Below are 1,346 nucleotides of genomic sequence, written 5' to 3' on the forward strand. Positions count from 1 at the left end.
TGGCAAAGGTATGAATGAAGGTGAAAAGAAAGAGCCGCGTGCCAGTGGCTCCCGCCTATAACCCTAGCTACTCAGGAGGCTGAGATCTGAGGATTGTGGTTCAAAGGGAGCCTAGGCAGGAAAATCTGTGATACTCTTACCTCCAATTAACCACCAGAAAACTGGAAGTGGGGCTGTGGATCAAGTGGTAGAGCACTTACCTTGAGCTGAAGAGCTCAGGGACAATGCCCAGGCTCAAGAGTTCAAGCCCCATGACGGATAAAAGGGGTGTGGGGGGGTGGAGGGTGAGTAGGAGAAGGGAGATGTATGGTACTCAGCCTGTGTGTATCATGGGGCCACCAAAAGTCAAAGCCTCCATAGTGTCCCCTCCTGTCCTCTCGCCTAGTGTCATATCTAGTTAAATTCATACAGTCCTTTTTTTTTTTTATTGTGAAAATACTGTACAGAGGAGTTACAATTACATGGGCAAGATAATGAGTACATTTCTTACCAAGCATTGTAGCCTCCTCCTTTGTTTCCCCTTCCCATCCTTTCCCATCCTCCCCCTGCCCCCAGTCCTTTTTCTTAAAAAGGTAACAGCGCTCCTGTTGAAGTTGCAGTTAGAGGAAGGAGTGGGCAAGATTATTGTAAAGCCTTTGTTTTCCAGGCCTAGCCAAAGAGTATGCTTCATATTCAGGGTAGACTTTTTTTTTTCTCTCTCTCTGTTGTGGGGCTTGAACTCTGGGCCTGGGCTATACCTCAGTTCTTCAGTTCAAGGCTAGTGCTCTACCACTTGGAGCCACAGCACCACTTCTAGTATTCTGGTGGTTAATTAGAGATGAGTCTCATGGACTTTCCTGCCTGGGCTGGTTTTGAACTGTGATCCTCAGATCTCAGCCTCCTGAGTAGCTAGGATTACAGGCATGAGCCACCGACACTTGGCTGGTAGACTGTTTTTTGTTTTTGCCAGTCCTGGTACTTGAACTCAGGGCCTGGGCACTGTTCCCCAAGCTTCTTTTGCACCCTACCACTACCACTCTACCACTTGAGCCATGGCACCACTTCTGGCTTTTTCTGTTTTTGTGGTACTTGAACCCAGGGCTTGATGCATGCTAGGCAAGTACTCTACCACTGAGCCACATTTTAGCCCTGGTAGACTTTTCTGAGAGCTTGTTTGGAGGTTCTAATAGGGGAGTGCAGCTACTCATAACCTTGACCAAAGACCGGTCCTGTCTATCAGGGATGATTGTCCTCTTCAACCCAGCATGGGAGGGACACACATGGAGCAGTGAGGGAGGAAAGGAACACCTGCCTAGTCAGCCAGATCAGCTGAATCAACCCTGGCAATCATTGAGTGACAGATATTG

The 1,346-nt window shown here is 48.3% G+C and overlaps 1 protein-coding gene across 1 annotated transcript in view; it reads left to right on the forward strand.

The window, feature by feature from the left end:
- The window catches only part of Nudt3 (nudix (nucleoside diphosphate linked moiety X)-type motif 3), a 55,297-nt gene that overhangs the window by 49,284 nt on the left and 4,667 nt on the right, over window positions 1–1,346 (forward strand). Inside the window, exon 4 of the mRNA XM_013029595.1 lies at window positions 556–572. Coding sequence (XP_012885049.1) covers window positions 556–572 — 17 coding nt within the window. The remainder of the gene's footprint in view (window positions 1–555; window positions 573–1,346) is intronic.

Source organism: Dipodomys ordii, unplaced genomic scaffold (assembly GCF_000151885.1).
Source record: "Dipodomys ordii isolate 6190 unplaced genomic scaffold, Dord_2.0 Scaffold120, whole genome shotgun sequence".
Lineage (NCBI taxonomy): Eukaryota > Metazoa > Chordata > Mammalia > Rodentia > Heteromyidae > Dipodomys > Dipodomys ordii.